Below are 26,775 nucleotides of genomic sequence, written 5' to 3' on the forward strand. Positions count from 1 at the left end.
GTATATTATCACACAGGTACAGCAGGTACATAGACATACAGTATATTATCACACAGGTACAGCAGGCACATAGACATACAGTATATTATCACACAGGTACAGCAGGCACATAGACATACAGTATATTATCACACAGGTACAGCAGGCACATAGACATACAGTATATTATCACACAGCATACAGCAGGCACGTAGACATACAGTATATTATCACACAGCATATAGCAGGCACGTAGACATACAGTATATTATCACACAGGTACAGCAGGCACATAGACATACAGTATATTATCACACAGCATACAGCAGGCACGTAGACATACAGTATATTATCACACAGGTACAGCAGGCACATAGACATACAGTATATTATCACACAGGTACAGCGGCACGTAGACATACAGTATATTATCACACAGGTACAGCGGCACGTAGACATACAGTATATTATCACACAGGTACAGCAGGTACATAGACATACAGTATATTATCACACAGGTACAGCGGCACATAGACATACAGTATATTATCACACAGGTACAGCAGGTACATAGACATACAGTATATTATCACACAGGTACAGCGGCGCGTAGACATACAGTATATTATCACACAGGTACAGCGGCACGTAGACATACAGTATATTATCACACAGGTACAGCGGCACGTAGACATACAGTATATTATCACACAGGTACAGCGGCACGTAGACTTACAGTATATTATCACACAGGTACAGCAGGCACATAGACATACAGTATATTATCACACAGGTACAGCGGCACGTAGACATACAGTATATTATCACACAGCATACAGCGGCACATAGACATACAGTATATTATCACACAGCATACAGCGGCACATAGACATACAGTATATTATCACACAGCATACATTGGCCCCTAGACATACAGTATATTATCACACAGGTACAGCGGCACATAGACATACAGTATATTATCACACAGCATACAGCAGGTACGTAGACATACAGTACATTATCACACAGGTACAGCGGCACATAGACATACAGTATATTATCACACAGGTACAGCGGCACATAGACATACAGTATATTATCACACAGCATACAGCGGCACGTAGACATACAGTATATTATCACACAGGTACAGCAGGTACGTAGACATACAGTATATTATCACACAGGTACAGTGGCCCCTAGACATACAGTATATTATCACACAGCATACAGTGGCCCCTAGACATACAGTATATTATCACACAGGTACAGCGGCACATAGACATACAGTATATTATCACACAGGTACAGCGGCACATAGACATACAGTATATTATCACACAGCATACAGCAGGCCCCTAGACATACAGTATATTATCACACAGGTACAGCAGGCACATAGACATACAGTATATTATCACACAGGTACAGCGGCACGTAGACATACAGTATATTATCACACAGGTACAGCGGCACATAGACATACAGTATATTATCACACAGGTACAGCGGCACATAGACATACAGTATATTATCACACAGGTACAGCGGCACATAGACATACAGTATATTATCACACAGGTACAGCGGCACATAGACATACAGTATATTATCACACAGCATACAGTGGCCCCTAGACATACAGTATATTATCACACAGCATACAGTGGCCCCTAGACATACAGTATATTATCACACAGGTACAGCAGGCACATAGACATACAGTATATTATCACACAGCATACAGCAGGCACATAGACATACAGTATATTATCACACAGGTACAGCAGGCACATAGACATACAGTATATTATCACACAGGTACAGCAGGCACATAGACATACAGTATATTATCACACAGGTACAGCGGCACATAGACATACAGTATATTATCACACAGGTACAGCAGGCACATAGACATACAGTATATTATCACACAGGTACAGCGGCACATAGACATACAGTATATTATCACACAGCATACAGCAGGCACGTAGACATACAGTATATTATCACACAGGTACAGCGGCACATAGACATACAGTATATTATCACACAGGTATAGCAGGCACGTAGACATACAGTATATTATCACACAGCATACAGCAGGTACATAGACATACAGTATATTATCACACAGCATACAGCAGGCACATAGACATACAGTATATTATCACACAGGTACAGCAGGTACATAGACATACAGTATATTATCACACAGGTACAGCAGGCACATAGACATACAGTATATTATCACACAGGTACAGCAGGCACATAGACATACAGTATATTATCACACAGGTACAGCAGGCACATAGACATACAGTATATTATCACACACGTACAGCGGCACATAGACATACAGTATATTATCACACAGGTACAGCGGCACATAGACATACAGTATATTATCACACAGCATACAGCAGGCACATAGACATACAGTATATTATCACACAGCATACAGTGGCCCCTAGACATACAGTATATTATCACACAGCATACAGTGGCCCCTAGACATACAGTATATTATCACACAGGTACAGCGGCACATAGACATACAGTATATTATCACACAGGTACAGCAGGCACATAGACATACAGTATATTATCACACAGGTACAGCAGGTACATAGACATACAGTATATTATCACACAGCATACAGCAGGCACATAGACATACAGTATATTATCACACAGGTACAGCAGGCACATAGACATACAGTATATTATCACACAGGTACAGCGGCACATAGACATACAGTATATTATCACACAGGTACAGCAGGCACATAGACATATAGTATATTATCACACAGGTACAGCGGCACATAGACATACAGTATATTATCACACAGCATACAGCAGGCACATAGACATACAGTATATTATCACACAGGTACAGCGGCACGTAGACATACAGTATATTATCACACAGCATACAGCAGGTACATAGACATACAGTATATTATCACACAGCATACAGCGGCACATAGACATACAGTATATTATCACACAGGTACAGCAGGCACATAGACATACAGTATATTATCACACAGGTACAGCAGGTACATAGACATACAGTATATTATCACACAGGTACAGCGGCACATAGACATACAGTATATTATCACACAGGTACAGCAGGCACATAGACATACAGTATATTATCACACAGGTACAGCGGCACATAGACATACAGTATATTATCACACAGCATACAGCAGGCACATAGACATACAGTATATTATCACACAGGTACAGCAGGCACATAGACATACAGTATATTATCACACAGGTACAGCGGGCACATAGACATACAGTATATTATCACACAGGTACAGCAGGCACATAGACATACAGTATATTATCACACAGGTACAGCAGGCACATAGACATACAGTATATTATCACACAGGTACAGCGGCACATAGACATACAGTATATTATCACACAGGTACAGCAGGTACATAGACATACAGTATATTATCACACAGGTACAGCAGGCACATAGACATACAGTATATTATCACACAGGTACAGCAGGCACATAGACATACAGTATATTATCACACAGGTACAGCAGGTACATAGACATACAGTATATTATCACACAGGTACAGCAGGCACATAGACATACAGTATATTATCACACAGCATACAGCAGGCACATAGACATACAGTATATTATCACACAGGTACAGCAGGCACATAGACATACAGTATATTATCACACAGCATACAGCAGGCCCCTAGACATACAGTATATTATCACACAGGTACAGCAGGCACATAGACATACAGTATATTATCACACAGGTACAGCGGCACATAGACATACAGTATATTATCACACAGGTACAGCAGGCACATAGACATACAGTATATTATCACACAGGTACAGCGGCACATAGACATACAGTATATTATCACACAGCATACAGCAGGCACATAGACATACAGTATATTATCACACAGCATACAGCAGGCACATAGACATACAGTATATTATCACACAGGTACAGCAGGCACATAGACATACAGTATATTATCACACAGGTACAGCGGGCACATAGACATACAGTATATTATCACACAGGTACAGCAGGCACATAGACATACAGTATATTATCACACAGGTACAGCGGCACATAGACATACAGTATATTATCACACAGGTACAGCAGGCACATAGACATACAGTATATTATCACACAGGTACAGCAGGCACATAGACATACAGTATATTATCACACAGGTACAGCGGCACATAGACATACAGTATATTATCACACAGGTACAGCAGGCACATAGACATACAGTATATTATCACACAGGTACAGCAGGCACATAGACATACAGTATATTATCACACAGGTACAGCAGGCACATAGACATACAGTATATTATCACACAGGTACAGCAGGCACATAGACATACAGTATATTATCACACAGGTACAGCGGCACATAGACATACAGTATATTATCACACAGGTACAGCAGGCACATAGACATACAGTATATTATCACACAGGTACATCGGCACATAGACATACAGTATATTATCACACAGGTACAGCAGGCACATAGACATACAGTATATTATCACACAGCATACAGCAGCACATAGACATACAGTATATTATCACACAGGTACAGCGGCACATAGACATACAGTATATTATCACACAGGTACAGCAGGCACATAGACATACAGTATATTATCACACAGGTACAGCAGGCACATAGACATACAGTATATTATCACACAGGTACAGCAGGCACATAGACATACAGTATATTATCACACAGGTACAGCAGGCACATAGACATACAGTATATTATCACACAGGTACAGCGGCACATAGACATACAGTATATTATCACACAGGTACAGCAGGCACATAGACATACAGTATATTATCACACAGGTACAGCGGCACATAGACATACAGTATATTATCACACAGGTACAGCAGGCACATAGACATACAGTATATTATCACACAGGTACAGCAGGTACATAGACATACAGTATATTATCACAAAGCATACAGCAGCACATAGACATACAGTATATTATCACACAGGTACAGCAGGTACATAGACATACAGTATATTATCACACAGCATACAGCGGCACATAGACATACAGTATATTATCACACAGCATACAGCAGGCACATAGACATACAGTATATTATCACACAGGTACAGCAGGTACATAGACATACAGTATATTATCACACAGGTACAGCAGGCACATAGACATACAGTATATTATCACACAGGTACAGCAGGCACATAGACATACAGTATATTATCACACAGGTACAGCAGGCACATAGACATACAGTATATTATCACACAGGTACAGCGGGCACATAGACATACAGTATATTATCACACAGGTAAAGCAGGCACATAGACATACAGTATATTATCACACAGGTACAGCAGGCACATAGACATACAGTATATTATCACACAGGTACAGCGGGCACATAGACATACAGTATATTATCACACAGGTACAGCAGGCACATAGACATACAGTATATTATCACACAGGTACAGCAGGTACATAGACATACAGTATATTATCACACAGGTACAGCAGGCACATAGACATAAAGTATATTATCACACAGGTACAGCAGGCACATAGACATACAGTATATTATCACACAGGTACAGCGGGCACATAGACATACAGTATATTATCACACAGGTACAGCAGGTACATAGACATACAGTATATTATCACACAGGTACAGCAGGCACATAGACATACAGTATATTATCACACAGGTACAGCAGGTACATAGACATACAGTATATTATCACACAGGTACAGCAGGCACATAGACATACAGTATATTATCACACAGGTACAGCAGGTACATAGACATACAGTATATTATCACACAGGTACAGCAGGCACATAGACATACAGTATATTATCACACAGGTACAGCAGGCACATAGACATACAGTATATTATCACACAGGTACAGCGGGCACATAGACATACAGTATATTATCACACAGGTACAGCAGGTACATAGACATACAGTATATTATCACACAGGTACAGCAGGCACATAGACATACAGTATATTATCACACAGGTACAGCAGGCACATAGACATACAGTATATTATCACACAGGTACAGCGGCACATAGACATACAGTATATTATCACACAGGTACAGCAGGCACATAGACATACAGTATATTATCACACAGGTACAGCAGGCACATAGACATACAGTATATTATCACACAGCATACAGCGGCACGTCACACTCAAAACCACAACTGGGCCAAATAATCAAAGTGTAATATTGTGTGGGCCGCAAGACAACTAAACTATACTTATAATGTTTTCAGCACAGTCACAGTTTCTGACGTCGTGCGACAAGATACAGCGCAGGTGAAGGGGGAGGAGCGGAATCTGTGTCATGTGACACTGACGGGGAAGATTGGCTGAGCTCACACGCAAACTGCTTTGACGTATTCAGTGAATGTTTAAGTAATTTAACCGGATAAAGTAAAACACGACCACATTCCACTTGTGTTCCCATTGTAATGCTGTAAAAAATATGCGTTTGGGCCATGGGTTTGACACATCTGGGACACAGTGATCCTGGTACCTGAGGAACTTCTCACGGAATTCAGCTTTATTGTGTCTAACATCCACCTATAGGCAGCAACAACCACCTATAGACAGCAACAGCAAAAACCTCCTATAGACAGCAACAGCAACAGCAACAACCACATATAGGCAGCAACAACCACCTATAGACAGCAAAAGCAACAACCACCTGTAGACAGCAACAGCAACAACCACCTATAGACAGCAAAAGCAACAACCACCTATAGACAGCAACATCCACCTATAGACAGCAACAACCACTTATAGAGAGCAACAGCAACAACCACCTATAGAGAGCAACAGCAACGACCACCTATAGAGAGCAACAACCACCTATAGACAGCAACAGCAAAAAACACCGATAGACAGCAACAGCAAAAAACACCGATAGACAGCAACAGCAACAACCACATATAGGCAGCAACAACCACTTATAGACAGCAAAAGCAACAACCACCTATAGACAGAAACAGCAACGACCACCTATAGACAGCAACAACCACCTATAGACAGCAACAACCACCTATAGACAGCAACAACCACCTATAGACAGCAACAGCAAAAAACACCGATAGACAGCAACAGCAACAACCACATATAGGCAGCAACAACCACTTATAGACAGCAAAAGCAACAACCACCTATAGACAGAAACAGCAACAACCACATATAGACAGCAACAACCACCTATAGACAACAACACCAGCAACCACCTATAGACAGCAACAGGAACAGCCACCTATAGACAGGAACAACCACCTATAGAAAGCAACATCCACCTATAGACAGCAACATCCACCTATAGACAGCAACAACCACCTTTAGACAGCAACATCCACCTATAGACAGCAACAGGAACAACCACCTATAGAAAGCAACATCCACCTATAGACAGCAACATCCACCTATAGACAGCAACATCCACCTATAGACAGCAACAACCACCTATAGACAGCAACAACCACCTATAGAAAGCAACAGCAACAACCACCTATAGAGAGCAACAGCAACAGCCACCTATAGACAGCAACAACCACCTATAGTCAGAAACAGCAACTACCACCTATAGACAGCAACAGCAACAACCACCTATAGACAGCAACAGAAACAACCACCTATAGATAGCAACAGCAACAACCACCTATAGAAAGCAACAGCAACAACCACCTATAGACAGCAACAGCACTTATATACAGCAACAACCACCTATAGATAGCAACAGCAACAACTACCTATAGAAAGCAACATCCACCTATAGACAGCAACAGCAACAACCACCTGTAGACAGCAACATCCACCTATAGACAGCAACATCCACCTATAGACAGCAACAGGAACAACCACCTATAGAAAGCAACATCCACCTATAGACAGCAACAACACCTATAGACAGCAACAACCACCTATAGACAGCAACAACCACCTATAGACAGCAACAGCAACAACCACTGGTGGACATTGGTGTAAGATTATCCATAGCATTGATATTATCATCACTGGGTGAGTGCTGCTCATTACTGAAATGTAATCTACTTACCACACAGTGTACACTATTTTACTCTTTTTCATTCTACACTGGAGCTTCAAAGATTAAGAGCCGGAATAAACTTTTTTCTGAACTAGATAACGTTCTATAGACATTCTGGCTGCTGTAGGCACCAGCTGCTGTTATAACAAGTGACCACAATGGGGAGACATTCCATACGTTTTAGTTGAGTAAGTAATACAGACATTTATCAAAGAGTGAAGCATAATGGGGGGGGGGGGGGCTGGCTATCTCCCATCCCCCTATACATGAAAGGGGTTACCACCAAGGAAAACTCCACCAGTGATAAGATTTTCCATATAGCTCCTCGCTTTCTTCGCGTAATCGCTCTTATTTACAGAATAAAGCCTGTTCTCCATGATTTTCATCTGCAATAAATTCTGACAATTCATCTGTTTCTCTATTAGGGGAATATTTACTAGAGATGCTCACTGACCCCTGTGTTTTGGTTTTGGATCTGGATTACCGTCGTGTTTTGGTTTTGGTTTTGCCAAACCGCCATTGCGTGTTTTGATTTTTGGTTTTGGTTTTGTTTGGTTTTGTTTTGCAATTTGTTAAAAAAATTAAAAATTTTTGGGCTAAAATAACATAATTTAGGTATTATTTTGTGCCTACATTATTATTAACCTCACTAACACTAATTTCCAGTAATTTCCATTCAATTTTGACCACCTCACAGGTCACAATATGATTTTCATACACTTTCAAATAAAAATTGCAGCAGTTCTTGCCAGTGATAAGAAGAAGGCCATTGTCATGCCTGGGCCTAAGACCAAAAATCCACCTCTTAAGTGTGGAATTATTTTTACAGAAATCCTGACAACTGTCCTGTCTAGCCATTTGTAGCGTTTTTAAAGCCACACTCAGTAGAGGTAGGGACCTTAACCATCTGGGATCCTCATCCATGTTATGGCATTTTTCAGCGAGTTCTTGGAAAGCTGTTGGGAAAATCAGAAACTTAGGTTAAAAAAAATAACAACAAGCAGTCCAGCATCAGCTAGGACCCTTCTCTCATCTACATCCCAGCACCTGCAATCTACCCCCCAACACCAGTGGTGCACGCAGGGGGGGTTTCTGGTTCACCAGAAACCCCTCCCCTCCGGGAACCAACGGTACTACACAGCAGCCGCGGCGCTGTCAAAGAAGCGTCCGCGGCAGTGCTGTATTGTAGTAGCGGATGCTTCTTGACAGCGCCGCGGCTGCTGTAGAATTCAGACTCGCTGAAATGGAGCTGCTCCATAGATGGAGAGGAAGACAATCTGGTTTGTGTGTCAAATTAATGAAGGACTACCAGGAATTAAACTGTTTTTTGGATAATTTATTAGCTTAACATTTACATTACTTATCCAAGAAACAGGTGGAGCACTAAATTTGGTTATTTTAGGCCCAAAAACATTGATTTTTAAACAAAATAACAAAACAAAACCAAAACACGCAATGACGGTTTGGCAAAAACAAAAACAAAACACGACGGTAATCCAGATCCAAAACCAAAAACAAAACACGACGGTAATCCAGATCCAAAACCAAAAACAAAACACGACGGTAATCCAGATCCAAAACCAAAATCAAAAACAAAACACGGAGGTCAGTGACCATCTCTAATTATTAATGCAGCTGGTTTTAGACAGTTATTTGAGGTCTTCTGTCCCTATTGCCAAATTCCATCACAACACCATTTTACTAGAAAAGCTATTCCTCACCTCTACCAGAAAGTTCATAAAAATGTAATAAATCGGCTACAGAATGCCATTCTACCCACTGTACACTTAACCACAGATATCTGGGCAAGCGGAACTGGGCAAAGTAAAGATTATATGTTTGTTCTCATGAACAGCTCATTGACGGCTTCTGCCAATGACATAACAAACTGCTCCGTTCATCCCTCCATCTGTCCTCACATCTCCACGACTTTCACATGACCTTGTATACACAATGGTCACAATTCATCAGACACTTCCATATTAATGATCCAAGTCTCCCGTTTCCATGCACCGTGCCGGTCTCCGTTAGACTACCGAGACGGCCGAGGTCACAGAGCCAATCCCAGATAAATCATTATAAAAGGAGATCTTCACTGTCATTGATCAGTAATAATGAGGACCACTTTGGTGAGGTCTATGAATAAATACAATGACACAACGATCAGGGGAGGGCTACCAAATTTAAGCCTGGGGGGAAAACTCGACTCAGCAGCCTATTAGGGACATTTTAAAGGATAAAAAAATGCAGGTGGCCCAGTGAACCAGCCCAAGGTAGCCCACTATGCCCCCCTGCCCCTCATTCCAGCCTGCCCCTGGCAACAATGGTGTGTGACAGTCCACGGAGAACAGCGCCCTCTAACAGCTGGTCCTGGAACCTTCTTGCAATGAGAGAGATAGAGATGTCTCTAGGAATTCTGTTCTTGCATGAGATTGTGAAATACTCTGCAGTGCGACACCTGCGGTGTATATTAATACTCTTACACTAGAGGACGGCTGAGTGTTCCCAAGAAACATTAAAATTATATGTGTCATTTATAAGTGTGCCATGATAAAAGCATGTGACATGGGAGGGGGGGGGGGGCAGTTCTAGTACCTCCTGGGGCCCATCAATTAATCCACCAGTTATCACGACTTCTCTTATAATTTGCGACTTCTGATGTCATCACATTAGTAATCATTGTATTATAAGAAATTATGTCCCCCTCCACAGCATTGTGCTTTTATATGGTCGCCGACCTCCGTGGTGGCGTGTAATATCCATATAATTTACAGATGGGAGAATTCAAATCCAAGCGTATCTAAAAATATGTTTCCATTTGAATCTGGCTTTATTCTCTGCCTATACAGTACCTGCCGTAGGGAGATACACAGAACAGCCTGCAGTATACGTACAATATAAAGTCACATCAGAAAGCAGAACACTTTTATCGATCAGAAAATAAAATAATAAAAATTAGCATAATCATTTATAGAAATATTTATTTTCACTTTTTCTTACATAAAGATGATTTCAAAGCGTACTGTACATAAATGTATTTTATATCCTATATGAGTTGCATACAGCTGTTCTGTGACAGCTACTGGAACACATACGTGTAACCTGTAAAGACTATGCCGTGTCTGTTATCACTATCTGCCCTGTATCTGCTGGATCCGCACGTTAACGCTCGCACTGTATGTTAGTCCCCCGTTAACGCTCGCACTGTACATTAGTCCCCCGTTCTCTCCTCTATCCCGCCAGTTGTCAGTGTGTTATTTGCATTCAGACATGATCTGCCTGCAATTGCTCTCATTAGCGTGATGTCCTTTTGTGGACATGTGCTGTGTAGAATCATCACCATTTATATAGCGCCACTGATTCCGCAGCGCTGTACAGAGAACTCACTCACATCAGTCACTGCCCCATTGGAGCTTACAGTCTAAATTCCCTAATATACACACACAGACAGAGATTAGGGTCAATTTTGTTAGCAGCCAATTAACCTACTAGTATGTTTTTGGAGTGTGGGAGGAAACTGGAGCAGAGGAAACCGACGCAAATACACGTAGAATGACGCAGGATACGTTACACAAATAGCCTGACATCTGAACACGAATAATCACACACATTTGTATTAGTGTATCACCTTCACTACAACATACAGACCATTCATTCACGTTCATTGTTAGATTTTATTAATAAAACACATTCAGTAAAATCATGATTATTTTTACATAATTGTCCTCTATTTTATTGCATTATTTTTTATAATGATTTCCCTATGTTTTGCCCCCTCCCCACCCGCAAAACAGATCCTGCTACTTCAGTGTGCAGGATGACATGATTATTCACATTAATACTCGACCCACATCATTTCTGATGTCAGTTCCTAATGAACAGATGTAATTCACAGTCTCACTGCCAGGGGGCACTCTGACCTCTCTCTACACCCCCTTGTGAATAGCTGTGACTTCCACTGATTTACAGCGGCTCACATCAGCATCTGAGAGGCAGGGATTCTAGTTTTACCAGTAACATTGTATTTCTTTTCTTTCATGTTTTTATTGCAGACTCTTCCCTGTCCCTGATATTCACCCATTATTGGTTGCCATTGCAATAAGCCAGATCTGCAGCTATGGATGCTGCTCTGCAGAATGACAAGATCTGTCCCTGGTGATAAACGCCCCTGGCTCTCTGTACAATCTGGAGAGACAAGACTTGCAGCACAGGAAGCGACTGTAGCAGCACAAAGAGCCTGCATTAGGTATGGAGACATTTCTCTGCTCCTAGATGTTATCAGCTGAGAACTACAGCCCCCAGAATTCCAATGCAGGATAACATCTCACCTCCCCTGGGGCTGAGGTCATTCTCCTGGAGGGCTGGCTCAGATATGAAAGGGAAAGCTGCTGCTGTATGTTATTGTGTTATCCTGCTCCCTGCTCCCCCCCCCCTCTTCCCTCCCCCTGTTCTTCAGCAGCTCCAGCATCATATCCAGAGCCCGCCCCTAGTCCCCAGTCCCTGTTTTTCCCTGTCATTCTCACACAGCGGCCGCACTGCAATGAATGAACATCCATCCCTGGGAACAGACTAGGCGTTCCCAGCTGTTCTCTGGAACATCAAAGGAGATTAGAAGCCAATTCTGTGAGTGACACCAGCACACAACATCATCGCTGCCCAAATCACCATCTATTCCAGGGATTGGCTTTATCCTGGCTACCTGATTTCTGCATCTGATGGAACGATGCGCAATGGATGCCCTGTTATTTACAGGGAGCTGTTGCCTGGGGATTATTGTTCCTGTTAATTCCAGGTCAGAAGAAAGAAGGTGAGGAGGAATCTGCCAGACCAAACAGACCCATGAATACGACAGTCTGAAGATATTTCTGTGTGGTCCTAGGTGTGCTGCCTGGAATAATCAATATCACTGAGAGGAGACATAGGAAGGGAGGAGACCAAGATGTGCAGTAAAACCAAGAGCAGTGAGGCCCTCAAGGTGGTGGTTAGATGTCGTCCCGTCAACAGGAAAGAGGAGGCAGCTGGGTATGACAGGATAGTATCTATGGATGTGAAGTTGGGGCAGGTGACCATCCGAAATCCCAGAGCAAACCATGGGGAATTGCCAAAGACATTTACGTTCGATGCAGTCTATGATGCCAATTCCAAACAGGCAGACTTGTACGATGAGACTGTGAGGCCCCTTATAGATTCTGTCCTGCAAGGGTTTAATGGAACCATATTTGCTTATGGACAGACTGGCACAGGCAAGACCTACACCATGCAAGGTTTCTGGGCTGAGTTGGATAAAAGAGGGGTGATCCCTATTTGCTTTGACCATATTTTCACTCATATCTCCCGGTCCCAAAACCAGCAGTATTTGGTCAGGGCGTCTTACTTGGAGATATATCAGGAGGAGATCCGAGACCTGTTGTGCAAGGACCAGTACAAGAAACTAGAACTCAAAGAGAATCCAGATAGTGGTGTTTACATCAAGGACCTCTCCTCATTTGTGACCAAGAATGTGAAGGAGATCGAACATGTTATGAATTTGGGTAACCAGGCTCGATCAGTCGCCAGTACCAACATGAACGAACACAGTTCTAGGTCCCACACTATTTTTGTCATCACAATAGAGTGCAGTGAATTGGGTGTGGATGGAGAGGAACATATTCGAGTGGGGAAACTCAACTTGGTGGACTTGGCTGGCAGTGAACGACAAAGTAAAACAACCGTGAATGGAGAAAGGCCCAAAGAAGCCTCAAAAATCAACCTCTCTCTGTCAGCACTGGGTAACGTCATATCGGCACTGGTGGATGGCAGAAGCACCCACATCCCTTATAGAGACTCCAAACTGACCCGCTTACTGCAGGATTCTCTAGGTGGCAATGCAAAAACCATCATGGTTGCCACCCTAGGCCCTGCTTCCCACCACTTTGACGAGACCTTGTCCACTCTCAGGTTTGCCAACAGGGCTAAGAACATCAAAAACAAACCAAGAATTAATGAGGATCCCAAGGACACTCTACTGAGGGAATTCCAGGAAGAAATCGCCAGGCTCAAGGCCCAGCTGGAGAAGCGAGGGATGCTCAGCAAGAAGCGCAGGAGAAATAGTCGCAGGAAAAAGTCAGTTGATGGTGAGAGCTTTCAAGACACAGAAGCTGAGGAGGAGAATGATGATAACCTCATCGAGAAGAACGTAGGGAGTTACCTGAAGGAGCAGGCCGAGAGGCTACAGCAGGAGAAGGCGGCCATCCAGGATGACCATAGTCTTCTTGCAGAGGAGAAGCTGAAGCTGATTGAAGAGAAAGAGAAGATGATGGAAGATTTGACAAAGGAGCAAAAAGCAACCGAGCTGCTGGCTGTGAAATTTAAGGTAACTCAATTTTATTACTTGGGATATATTGATAGAAATACTTCATTATCCTGTACCCTTGTATTGTACTGCTCTCTACTAAGCGGTTTAAAGATCTAATCATGTCTTCTAGTAGAAAGTCCTGCTGCAATTATGACATAGACAGAGCCTCACCTTACATCACTATGTGTTGTAGTACTAAGTGGGTAGCAATTACTTCAAGGTAATATCCAAGTGAACAGAGATTATTATACATTGTTTAATCTGCTAAACTGGGGGAGTGAGTGATCTGACTGTTTAACCACCTGTGTGCAAAGGAGCAACTGAGACCTTACTGTCCAGTGTCTAACCCATCTATATCAGGGTGGTCCCTACTGTCCAGTATCTGACCCATCTATGTCAGGGTGGACCCTACTGTCCAGTATCTGACCCATCTATGTCAGGGTGGACCCTACTGTCCAGTATCTGACCCATCTATGTCAGGGTGGACCCTACTGCCCAGTGTCTAACCAATTTATGTCAGGGTGGGACCTTACTGTCCAGTATCTGACCCATCTATGTCAGGGTGGAACCTACTGTCCAGTGTCTAACCTATTTATGTCAGGATGGACCCTACTGTCCAGTGTCTAACCCATCTATATCAGGGTGGACCCTACTGTCCAGTGTCTAACCCATCTATGTCAGGGTGGACCCTATTGTCAAGTGTCTAACCTATCTATGTCAGGGTGATCCCTACTGTCCAGTGTCTAACCCATCTATATCAGGGTGGACCCTACTGTCCAATGTCTGACCCAACTATGTCAGGGTGGACCCTACTGCCCAGTGTCTAACCAATTTATGTCAGGGTGGGACCCTACTGTCCTGTGTCTAACCTATCTATGTCAGGATGGACCCTACTGTCCAGTGTCTAACCAATTTATGTCAGGGTGGGACCCTACTGTCCAGTGTCTAACCCATCCATGTCAGGGTGGACCCTATTGTTCAGTGTCTAACCTATCTATGTCAGGATGGACCCTACTGTCCAGTGTCTAACCAATTTATGTCAGGGTGGGACCCTAGTGTCCAGTGTCTGACCCATCTATGTCAGGATGGATCCTACTGCCCAGTGTCTAACCCATCTATGTCAGGCCGTGATCCTCCTGCCACAGGATTGGGTTTAACCCTTCAGTGTCAGGCCGTGATCCTACTGTCACAGGTCTGGGATTAACCCTTCAGTGTCAGGCCGTGATCCTACAGTCATAGATCTGGGTTTATCCCTTCAGTGTCAGGTCGTGATCCTACAGTTATAGATCTGGGTTTAACCCTTCAGTGTCAGGTCGTGATCCTACAGTCATAGATCTGGGTTTAAACCTTCAGTGTCAGGTCGTGATCCTACAGTCATAGATCTGGGTTTAACCCTTCAGTGTCAGGCCGTGATCCTACTGTCATAGGTCTGGGTTTAACCCTTCAGTGTCAGGCTGGATCTGTTCTCTGTATGTATGTCAGTCACTAGAAATTAATTTAGCCTGTTTTGGAGCAATTTCAACAATTCTGAGTAGTTTCCACCTTTTCAAAACACAGTATATTCACTTCACACCCACATCTCCAACTGACCAGCAATACTCATTTACCTAAAATACTGCCCTCAATCTTCTATCTGGCATTAAATATCCTACAGAAGTCTCCTGTCTGTTTACCTCTCCTCATAGATCCTGCTGACCTCGGCTCCATTCAATTTACACCTGTGCTGTTCTCTACCCACAATCTCCACTCACATACCTGTACCATTGTCTACCCACCCATCCCACTCACACAACTGTGCTGTTATCTATCCACAACCCCCACTCACATACCTGTGCCATTATCTACCCACCCATCCCACTCACACAACTGTGCTGTTATCTATCCACAACCCCCACTCACATACCTGTGCTATTATCTACTCACACATTCCACTCACACAACGGTGCCATTATCTACTCACACACCTCCCTCATACACCTGTGCTGTTATCTACTCACACACCTCCCTCATACACCTGTGCTGTTATCTACTCACACACCTCCCTCACACACCTGTGCTGTTATCTGCTCACACACCTCCCTCATACACCTGCGCTGTTATCTACTCACACACCTCCCTCATACACCTGCGCTGTTATCTACTCACACACCTCCCTCACACGCCTGTGCTGTTATCTACTCACACACATGTGTTGTTATCTACTCACACACCTCCCTCATATGCCTGCGCTGTTATCTACTCACACACCTCCCTCACACGCCTGTGCTGTTATCTACTCACACACATGTGTTGTTATCTACTCACACACCTCCCTCATACACCTGCGCTGTTATCTACTCACACACCTCCCTCATATGCCTGCGCTGTTATCTACTCACACACCTCCCTCACACGCCTGTGCTGTTATCTACTCACACACATGTGTTGTTATCTACTCACACACCTCCCTCACACACCTGCGCTGTTATCTACTCACACACCTCCCTCATATGCCTGCGCTGTTATCTACTCACACACCTCCCTCATACACCTGTGCTGTTATCTACTCACACACCTCCCTCATACACCTGTGCTGTTATCTACTCACACACCTCCCTCACACACCTGTGCTGTTATCTACTCACACACCTCCCTCATACACCTGTGCTGTTATCTACTCACACACCTCCCTCACATAACTGTGCCATTATCTACTCACACACCTCCCTCATACACCTGCGCTGTTATCTACTCACACACCTCCCTCATACACCTGTGCTGTTATCTACTCACACACCTCCCTCACACGCCTGCGCTGTTATCTACTCACACACCTCCCTCAAACACCTGCGCTGTTATCTACTCACACACCTCCCTCACACACCTGTGCTGTTTGCTGTTATCTACTCACACCTCCCTCAGACACCTGTGCCGTTATCTACTCACACACCTCCCTCACACACCTGTGCCATTATCTACTCACACACATCCCTCACATGCCTGCGCTGTTATCTACCCACACACCTCCCTCACACACCTGCGCTGTTATCTACTCACACACCTCCCTCACACACCTGTGCAGTTATCTACTCACACAACTCCCTCACACACCTGTGCAGTTATCTACTCACACACCTCCCTCACACACCTGTGCAGTTATCTACTCACACAACTCCCTCACACACCTGTGCAGTTATCTACTCACACAACTCCCTCACACACCTGTGCAGTTATCTACTCACACACCTCCCTCACACACCTGTGCTGTTATCTACTCACACACCTCCCTCACACGCCTGCGCTGTTATCTACTCACACACCTCCCTCAAACACCTGCGCTGTTATCTACTCACACACCTCCCTCACACACCTGTGCTGTTTGCTGTTATCTACTCACACCTCCCTCAGACACCTGTGCCGTTATCTACTCACACACCTCCCTCACACACCTGTGCCATTATCTACTCACACACATCCCTCACATAACTGTGCCATTATCTACTCACACACCTCCCTCATACACCTGCGCTGTTATCTACTCACACACCTCCCTCACACACCTGTGCAGTTATCTACTCACACAACTCCCTCACACACCTGTGCAGTTATCTACTCACACACCTCCCTCACACACCTGTGCAGTTATCTACTCACACACCTCCCTCACACACCTGCGCTGTTATCTACCCACACACCTAACTCACATACCTGTGCTGTTATCTACTCACACACCTCCCTCACATGCCTGCGCTGTTATCTACTCACACACCTCCCTTATACACCTGTGCTGTTATCTACTCACACACCTCCCTTATACACCTGTGCTGTTATCTACTCACACACCTCCCTCACACACCTGCGCTGTTATCTACCCACACACCTAACTCACATACCTGTGCTGTTATCTACTCACACACCTCCCTCACATGCCTGCACTGTTATCTACTCACACACCTCCCTCACACACCTGTGCTGTTATCTACTCACACACCTCCCTCACACACCTGTGCTGCTATCTACTCACACACCTCCCTCACACACCTGTGCTGTTATCTACTCACACACCTCCCTCACACACCTGCGCTGTTATCTACTCACACACCTCCCTCACACACCTGTGCTGTTATCTACTCACACACCTCCCTCACACACCTGCGCTGTTATCTACTCACACACCTTCCTCACACACCTGCGCTGTTATCTACTCACACACATGTGCTGTTATCTACTCACACACCTCCCTCACACACCTGCGCTGTTATCTACTCACACACCTCCCTCATACACCTGTGCCATTATCTACTCACACACCTCCCTCACACACCCGTGCTGTTGTCTACTTACACACTTTCCTCACACACCTGTGCTGTTATCTACTCACACCTCCCTCATACACCTGTGCTGTTATCTACTCACACACCTCCCTCACACGCCTGCGCTGTTATCTACTCACACACCTCCCTTATACACCTGTGCTGTTATCTACTCACACACCTCCCTCACACACCTGTGCTGTTTGCTGTTATCTACTCACACACCTCCCTCAGACACCTGTGCCGTTATCTACTCACACACCTCCCTCACACACCTGTGCCATTATCTACTCACACACATCCCTCACACACCTGTGCTTTTATCTACTCACACACCTCCCTCACACACCTGTGCTGTTATCTACTCACACACCTCCCTCATACACCTGCGCTGTTATCTACTCACACACCTCCCTCACACGCCTGCGCTGTTATCTACTCACACACATCCCTCACACACCTGTGCTGTTATCTACTCACACACCTCCCTCACACACCTGTGCCATTATCTACTCACACACATCCCTCACACACCTGTGCTGTTATCTACTCACACACCTCCCTCACACACCTGTGCTGTTATCTACTCACACACCTCCCTCATACACCTGCGCTGTTATCTACTCACACACCTCCCTCACACACCTGTGCCATTATCTACTCACACACATCCCTCACACACCTGTGCTGTTATCTACTCACACACCTCCCTCACACACCTGTGCTGTTATCTACTCACACACCTCCCTCATACACCTGCGCTGTTATCTACTCACACACCTCCCTCACACACCTGTGCTGTTATCTACTCACACACCTCCCTCACATAACTGTGCCATTATCTACTCACACACCTCCCTCATACACCTGCGCTGTTATCTACTCACACACCTCCCTCACACACCTGTGCTGTTATCTGCTCACACACCTCCCTCATACACCTGTGCTGTTATCTACTCACACACCTCCCTCATACACCTGTGCTGTTATCTACTCACACACCTCCCTCACACGCCTGCGCTGTTATCTACTCACACCTCCCTCACACGCCTGCGCTGTTATCTACTCACACCTCCCTCAGACACCTGTGCCGTTATCTACTCACACACCTCCCTCACACACCTGTGCCGTTATCTACTCACACACCTCCCTCACACACCTGTGCTGTTATCTACTCACACACCTCCCTCACACACCTGTGCCGTTATCTACTCACACACCTCCCTCACACACCTGTGCCGTTATCTACTCACACACCTCCCTCACATGCCTGCGCTGTTATCTACCCACACACCTAACTCACATACCTGTGCTGTTATCTACTCACACACCTCCCTCACACACCTGTGCTGCTATCTACTCACACACCTCCCTCACACACCTGTGCAGTTATCTATTCACACAACTCCCTCACACACCTGTGCAGTTATCTACTCACACACCTCCCTCACACACCTGCGCTGTTATCTACCCACACACCTCCCTCATACACCTGCGCTGTTATCTACTCACACACCTCCCTCACACACCTGTGCTGCTATCTACTCACACACCTCCCTCACACACCTGTGCTGCTATCTACTCACACACCTCCCTCACACGCCTGCGCTGTTATCTACTCACACCTCCCTCAGACACCTGTGCCGTTATCTACTCACACACCTCCCTCACACACCTGTGCCGTTATCTACTCACACACCTCCCTCACACACCTGTGCCGTTATCTACTCACACACCTCCCTCACACACCTGTGCCGTTATCTACTCACACACCTCCCTCACATGCCTGCGCTGTTATCTACCCACACACCTAACTCACATACCTGTGCTGTTATCTACTCACACACCTCCCTCACACACCTGTGCCGTTATCTACTCACACACCTCCCTCACACACCTGTGCCGTTATCTACTCACACACCTCCCTCACATGCCTGCGCTGTTATCTACTCACACACCTCCCTCACACACCTGTGCTGCTATCTACTCACACACCTCCCTCACACACCTGTGCTGTTATCTACTCACACAACTCCCTCACACACCTGTGCAGTTATCTACTCACACAACTCCCTCACACACCTGTGCAGTTATCTACCCACACACCTCCCTCACACACCTGCGCTGTTATCTACCCACACACCTAACTCACATACCTGCGCTGTTATCTACTCACACACCTCCCTTATACACCTGTGCTGTTATCTACTCACACACCTCCCTTATACACCTGTGCTGTTATCTACTCACACACCTCCCTCATACACCTGTGCTGTTATCTACTCACACACCTCCCTCACACGCCTGTGCTGTTATCTACTCACACACCTCCCTCACATGCCTGCGCTGTTATCTACCCACACACCTAACTCACATACCTGCGCTGTTATCTACTCACACACCTCCCTCACACACCTGTGCTGTTATCTACTCACACACCTCCCTCACACACCTGCGCTGTTATCTACTCACACACCTCCCTCACACACCTGTGCTGTTATCTACTCACACACCTCCCTCATACACCTGTGCTGTTATCTACTCACACACCTCCCTCACACGCCTGTGCTGTTATCTACTCACACACCTCCCTCACATGCCTGCGCTGTTATCTACTCACACACCTCCCTCATACACCTGTGCTGTTATCTACTCACACACCTCCCTCATACACCTGTGCTGTTATCTACTCACACACCTCCCTTATACACCTGTGCTGTTATCTACTCACACACCTCCCTCACACACCTGTGCTGTTATCTACTCACACACCTCCCTCATACACCTGCGTAGTTCTCATACAGATAGAGAGAGATCATGTCAGTTAGCTCTGTGCTAGTCTCAGGTTAGTGCTAGTCACCAGGTTCACCTGCACGCAGGAAATGAGACAATGTTTTATGTTTTACTGGCTCCCTCTGTTACTACCAGTAACTAAGGTCATGTCTTAGACACCCCTTAGTATAGTTCTGCCCTCAGCAATCTCATCTGGTTGTTATATGGTGTCCAGATTCCTATGAGATCACGATCCGCTTACACGGGACAACTGAAGTTCCGCCAACAGGATCCCGGCTTGTCTCCAGTCCCTGGTGTTAATCACACGCTGGACGGTCTGGTGGAATCCACGTCAATATGTTTAGAGGAAGACTACGATGAGCTGGCAGATGCTGTACACCGGTCTGCCACAACAATAAAACTGACAAGTGAAGTGAATAACATTGGTTACAGAGGCAGCTGTCAGAGGGTGGGTTATATCAGGCAGCAAGTGAGCAGTCAGTTACACATAGAGTTGATGTTTTAGAAGTGTCTTGGTCCCAGATCACTCAGAACACCTTCAGAGAACTGAGATCTGGGGAATTTTGAGAATCATGAACTCTTTGTCATGTTCGTCAAACCATTTCTGAATGATTTCTGCAGTGTGGCAGTGCGCATTATCCCGCTGGAAGATACCACTGCTATCAGGGAATACCGCTGCCATGAAGGGGTGTACTTGGCCTGATGTTTAGGTAGGTGGAACGTGTCAAAGTAACATCCAGATGAATGCCAGGACCCAAGTTTTCCTAGTAGAACATTGCCCAGAACATCACACTGCCTTCTTCCCATAGTGCATCCTGGTGCCATCTCCTACCCGGGACGCACACACACACCCGGCCATCTACATAATACAGGATGTTCCACAAAGGTGCACACAATTTCAAAGCAATATATTTCACAATGGCAACATGGTACAATTAAACAAAAAGTTACAAACGATTTAATGAGTTATCAAATTTTACTAACAATTGTATAAATGCTCAATGTGCCCTCCACCTGCTGTACAGAAAACATCCATTCATGGTTGCAGAGATATAGCGATTTCAAATCAGGTCCATCTTTTGGAAACACCCTGTGTAATAGAAAACATGATTCATCAGACCAAGTCATCTTCTCTCTTCCTGGTCCAGATCTGGCGCTCACGTGCCCATTGTACGGTATTTCTGTGGTGGACAGGGGTCAGCGTGGGCACACTGCCCGGTCTGCGGTGACGCAGCCCCATACGCAGCAAGCTGCGATGCTCTGTGTGTTCTTACACCTTTCTATTATAACCAACATTAACTGTTTAAGAAATCTGTGCTCCAGTAGCTCTTCTGCGGGATTGGACCAGGCATTGGTTCATGAGACCACGGTATGAAGCTTCCCGCTGTCAATAACTAGAACAGGAGGTTTGTGGCCTGCGCTGCTTCCTTTGTAAATTGTATCATAGTAATTGCTAATTCTATGCCCCTTACTGCACCGAGGACAGCTTTGTCCTATACTGGGACATTTGAGGAGTATATACGGGTTATTATTGCTGTATGACTAAAGCGTCACTGCCGCTCCTGAACACGGTCTATTACCTCTGTTCCATGTTTATTCTCTGATTTGGGGTCCTGGCTTAGGTGACTGTCCTTTAACCCCTTTATCTGTGTGTCTGTGGCCCTACCAAGAGATCCCAATACCGGTGTGTTACCCGGTAATATAGGTCTGCTGATCCTGGGATAATATTCACTAACGACTGGGGAGAGCAGAGTTACTGAGGAGGAGACTGAGGCTCTAACAGATCAATCACCCCCACAGAATTCCTGCTAAACCCCCTCCCCCCATGTACAATGTGCGCACAGAGAGACTGTGGGTCATCGCTGGGGTGTGAGAGGTCACACAGTGCGTAGGACAAGTGGGGACTGTCACTAATTCGTCCCGACAAAGAGGTTATTCAGAGAGACACAAAACAGCACTGTTCTCTATCAGCTCTTCTGATATATATTCATCTCTTATATCAAACAATACGTTATATAGAGCAGAGTAACCCTGATACATCACACAGCGCAGCGTTACCCTGATATGTTACACAGCTCAGTTACCCTGATACATTACACAGCTCAGTGTAACCCTGATACATCACACAGCGCAGCGTTAGCCTGATATGTTACACAGCTCAGTGTAACCCTGATACATTACACAGCTCAGCGTAACCCTGATACATTACACAGCTCAGTTACCCTGATACATTACACAGCTCAGGGTAACCCTGATACATTACACAGCGCAGCGTTACCCTGATATGTTACACAGCTCAGTGTAACCCTGATACATTACACAGCTCAGCGTAACCCTGATACATTACACAGCTCAGTGTAACCCTGATACATCACACAGCTCAGTGTAACCCTGATACGTTACACAGCTCAGTGTAACCCTGATACATCACACAGCGCAGCGTTACCCTGATACATCACACAGCTCAGCGTTACCCTGATACATCACACAGCTCAGCGTTACCCTGATACATCACACAGCGCAGTATAACCCTGATACATCACACAGCGCAGCGTAACCCTGATACATCACACAGCGCAGCGTTACCCTGATACGTTACACAGCTCAGTTACTCTGATACATTACACAGCGCAGCGTAACCCTGATACATCACACAGCTCAGCGTAACCCTGATACATCACACAGCTCAGTGTAACCCTGATACATCACACAGCGCAGTGTAAGCCTGATACATCGGACAGCTCAGCGTAACCCTGATACATCACACAGCTCAGTGTAACCCTGATACATCACACAGCTCAGTGTAACCCTGATACATCACACAGCGCAGCGTAACCCTGATACATCACACAGCGCAGCGTAACCCTGATACATCACACAGCGCAGCGTTACCCTGATACGTTACACAGCTCAGTTACTCTGATACATCACACAGCTCAGTGTAACCCTGATACATCACACAGCTCAGGGTAACCCCGATACATCACACAGCGCAGCGTAACCCTGATACATTACACAGCTCAGTGTAACCCCGATACATCACACAGCGCAGCGTAACCCTGATACATTACACAGCTCAGTGTAACCCTGATACATCACACAGCGCAGCGTAACCCTGATACATCACACAGCTCAGTGTAACCCTGATACATTACACAGCTCAGTGTAACCCTGATACATCACACAGCTCAGTGTAACCCTGATACATCACACAGCACAGCGTAACCCTGATACATCACACAGCGCAGCGTAACCCTGATACATTACACAGCTCAGTTACCCTGATACATCACACAGCTCAGTGTAACCCTGATACATCACACAGCGCAGTGTAACCCTGATACATCACACAGCTCAGTGTAACCCTGATACATTACACAGCGCAGCGTTACCCTGATACGTTACACAGCTCAGTTACCCTGATACATTACACAGCTCAGTGTAACCCTGATACATCACACAGCGCAGCGTAACCCTGATACATCACACAGCGCAGCGTAACCCTGATGCATTACACAGCGCAGCGTTACCCTGATACGTTACACAGCTCAGTTACCCTGATACATTACACAGCGCAGTGTAACCCTGATACATCACACAGCTCAGTGTAACCCTGATACATTACACAGCGCAGCGTTACCCTGATACGTTACACAGCTCAGTTACCCTGATACATTACACAGCGCAGTGAAACCCTGATACATTACACAGCGCAGCGTAACCCTGATACATCACACAGCGCAGTGTAACCCTGATACATTACACAGCGCAGCGTAACCCTGATACATCACACAGCTCAGTGTAACCCTGATACATTACACAGCTCAGCGTAACCCTGATACATCACACAGCGCAGCGTAACCCTGATACATCACACAGCGCAGCGTAACCCTGATACATCGGACAGCTCAGCGTAACCCTGATACATTACACAGCTCAGCGTAACCCCGATACATCACACAGCTCAGTGTAACCCTGATACATTACACAGCTCAGTGTAACCCTGATACATCACACAGCTCAGTGTAACCCTGATACATCACACAGCTCAGTGTAACCCTGATACATCACACAGCGCAGTGTAACCCTGATACATCACACAGCGCAGTGTAACCCTGATACATCACACAGCTCAGCGTAAACCTGATACATTACACAGCGCAGCGTAACCCTGATACATCACACAGCGCAGTGTAACCCCGATACATCACACAGCTCAGTGTAACCCTGATACATTACACAGCTCAGTGTAACCCTGATACATCACACAGCTCAGAGTTACCCTGATACATCACACAGCTCAGAGTTACCCTGATACATCACACAGCTCAGAGTTACCCTGATACATCACACAGCTCAGCGTAACACTGATACATCACACAGCGCAGTGTAACCCTGATACATTACACAGCTCAGTGTAACCCTGATACATTACACAGATCAGTGTAACCCCGATACATCACACAGCTCAGGGTAACCCTGATACATTACACAGCTCAGCGTAACCCTGATACATCACACAGCTCAGTGTAACCCTGATACATCACACAGCTCAGTGTAACCCTGATACATCACACAGCGCAGTGTAACCCTGATACATCACACAGCGCAGTGTAACCCTGATACATCACACAGCTCAGCGTAAACCTGATACATTACACAGCGCAGCGTAACCCTGATACATCACACAGCGCAGTGTAACCCCGATACATCACACAGCTCAGTGTAACCCTGATACATTACACAGCTCAGTGTAACCCTGATACATCACACAGCTCAGAGTTACCCTGATACATCACACAGCTCAGAGTTACCCTGATACATCACACAGCTCAGAGTTACCCTGATACATCACACAGCTCAGCGTAACACTGATACATCACACAGCGCAGTGTAACCCTGATACATTACACAGCTCAGTGTAACCCTGATACATTACACAGATCAGTGTAACCCCGATACATCACACAGCTCAGGGTAACCCTGATACATTACACAGCTCAGCGTAACCCTGATACATCGGACAGCTCAGTGTAACCCTGATACATCACACAGCGCAGTGTAACCCTGATACATTTCACAGCTCAGTGTAACCCTGATACATCACACAGCTCAGAGTTACCCTGATACATCACACAGCGCAGTGTAACCCTGATACATTACACAGCTCAGCGTAACCCTGATA

At 45.2% G+C, this 26,775-nt stretch overlaps 1 protein-coding gene across 4 annotated transcripts in view; it reads left to right on the plus strand.

The window, feature by feature from the left end:
• Nucleotides 1-12,136: 12,136 nt before the first annotated feature.
• The window catches only part of KIF3C (kinesin family member 3C), a 68,136-nt gene continuing 53,497 nt past the window's right edge, over nt 12,137-26,775 (plus strand). Inside the window, exon 1 of one of the 4 annotated variants that reach the window (XM_075201076.1) lies at nt 12,137-14,523. In XM_075201076.1, coding sequence (XP_075057177.1) covers nt 13,111-14,523 — 1,413 coding nt within the window. In that variant the 5' untranslated portion in view covers nt 12,137-13,110. The remainder of the gene's footprint in view (nt 14,524-26,775) is intronic. The other 3 variants (XM_075201077.1, XM_075201078.1, XM_075201079.1) reach the window with 3 other exon arrangements.

Source organism: Mixophyes fleayi, chromosome 3 (genome assembly GCF_038048845.1).
Source record: "Mixophyes fleayi isolate aMixFle1 chromosome 3, aMixFle1.hap1, whole genome shotgun sequence".
Taxonomy (NCBI): domain Eukaryota; kingdom Metazoa; phylum Chordata; class Amphibia; order Anura; family Limnodynastidae; genus Mixophyes; species Mixophyes fleayi.